The sequence below is a fragment of the Amphimedon queenslandica genome, unplaced genomic scaffold (genome assembly GCF_000090795.2).
Source record: "Amphimedon queenslandica unplaced genomic scaffold, v1.1 AMPQUscaffold_9498, whole genome shotgun sequence".
Lineage (NCBI taxonomy): Eukaryota > Metazoa > Porifera > Demospongiae > Haplosclerida > Niphatidae > Amphimedon > Amphimedon queenslandica.
The window spans coordinates 1-1,502 of NW_003550230.1; the positions used below are offsets into that span (position 1 = coordinate 1).

Consider the following 1,502-nt stretch of genomic DNA (forward strand, 5'->3'; position numbering starts at 1 on the left):
AAAATTCCACCAGACAGACATAAATTGAAGTTAAATATAAAATCAGACTCAAATCCCACCTACCCAAATGACAAAAAGGGGTGGAGTCTGTCCACGCTGTCAGGCCATAGCCTAGTGTCGCTAGCCAGATCCTAATTCTAAAAATTGAGTCTGGCCCTGCAAGACTAGCCATAGCCTTACTCATTCTGAGCCACACCCAAAACCACACTCTGATTCTCAGATCAGCTCACGTCATAGACATAGACATGGACATGTTGAGTCAAAAAATTAATTTATAGCAAATAGTTTAAAATCAATCATATTCTAAACCAGTTCCAGCCATCCTTTTAGCATACTCAGCATTAAATCTTGCCAACTGTTCCTCATTGAAATGATTCTTCCAATCACCCACAATTCCTTTACGTATAAAATTCCCACCAGTATCTTTGAAATTATTCTTAAGAGGCTCGAAATGTTGAGGGTTAGCCAGAGGATTTGCCTTCATGCTTTCGAATGAGCTCTGCTCAGCAATGTTCTCTATTGTAGCTTGATCAAGATCATATCCCATGAACTTTGATATACTCATCACTGCTGCTGGGAGATCCCTCTTCATGTCCTCGTACTTTAGGAACAGAATGTTTTTAGCATCTGTAATAAATTTAATTAATTACAAATTTGCAGTTAATTTTAAAATCAATGTGTGTGTGCATGTGCGCGTGTGTGTGCATCTAGTGTATGCCTATTTTAATTGTTATAATACCTCTGTGTTTCCACCAGTCAGAAACATGATCAAACCAGCTACCCATCTCACATTTTCCTTCCATGAAAAGTTCAAAAAAACAATCCCAATCTCCATCAAATTCGCAATGAGTCAACAGACGAGAGTGATGGTATAGTGATACAGCAACGTCTTTTGGGTTCCTAGCCACATATATAAACTTAGCGACTGAACTAGCTGGGTCTCCTCCTGGTATCATATGGTAGGGTAGGTGAGTTTTAAAGAGACGAGGAGAAGGAACTGACTAAAAGAAACAAATAAAAACAAAAATTAGTATGCATAGGTTCCCTAAATTAACAATAGTTCGAGGCTGATTGGCTGTATAGTTCAAATACACAAAAACCATACTTAATTGGGTGAGCCAACATAATTAGTCCATACCCACACATTAATAACAGAAAACCTGCTGGTAAATAATAGCATCAGCCGAGATTAATGCAATTTGCCTGATTGCAGGGTTCCTGACCAAACAAATATAGTAAAGGGAGCAGACTCCTCATTTAATGCTCCATTAATGTTTGTCAAGTTATACAGGCAACAATCTATCAATCACTGTAACTTCCTGTGTACCTCAAGTAAATGGAAATGAGAGTGAAAGGCTCTAAACGCTTTTGTTTTAGGACATAAAAAAAGGTTTACACATTTCCTTGTTTTATGTTTAAAAGTATACTAAATTATACTACATGGGCACATCAAAGGTACCGCCTGTTCTATTATATAGCATACAGTACCAGGAGTGAGTAGA

At 37.7% G+C, this 1,502-nt stretch overlaps 1 protein-coding gene across 1 annotated transcript in view; it reads right to left on the reverse strand.

The window, feature by feature from the left end:
- Nucleotides 1-254: 254 nt before the first annotated feature.
- LOC100640182 (sulfotransferase 1C2A-like) overlaps nucleotides 255-1,502 on the reverse strand; it is a 3,173-nt gene continuing 1,925 nt past the window's right edge. Inside the window, exons 2-3 of the mRNA XM_003391377.2 lie at nucleotides 740-1,001; nucleotides 255-627 (exon numbers count right to left, since the gene is read on the reverse strand). Of these exons, the coding sequence (XP_003391425.1) occupies nucleotides 293-627; nucleotides 740-1,001 (597 nt within the window). The 3' untranslated portion in view covers nucleotides 255-292. The remainder of the gene's footprint in view (nucleotides 628-739; nucleotides 1,002-1,502) is intronic.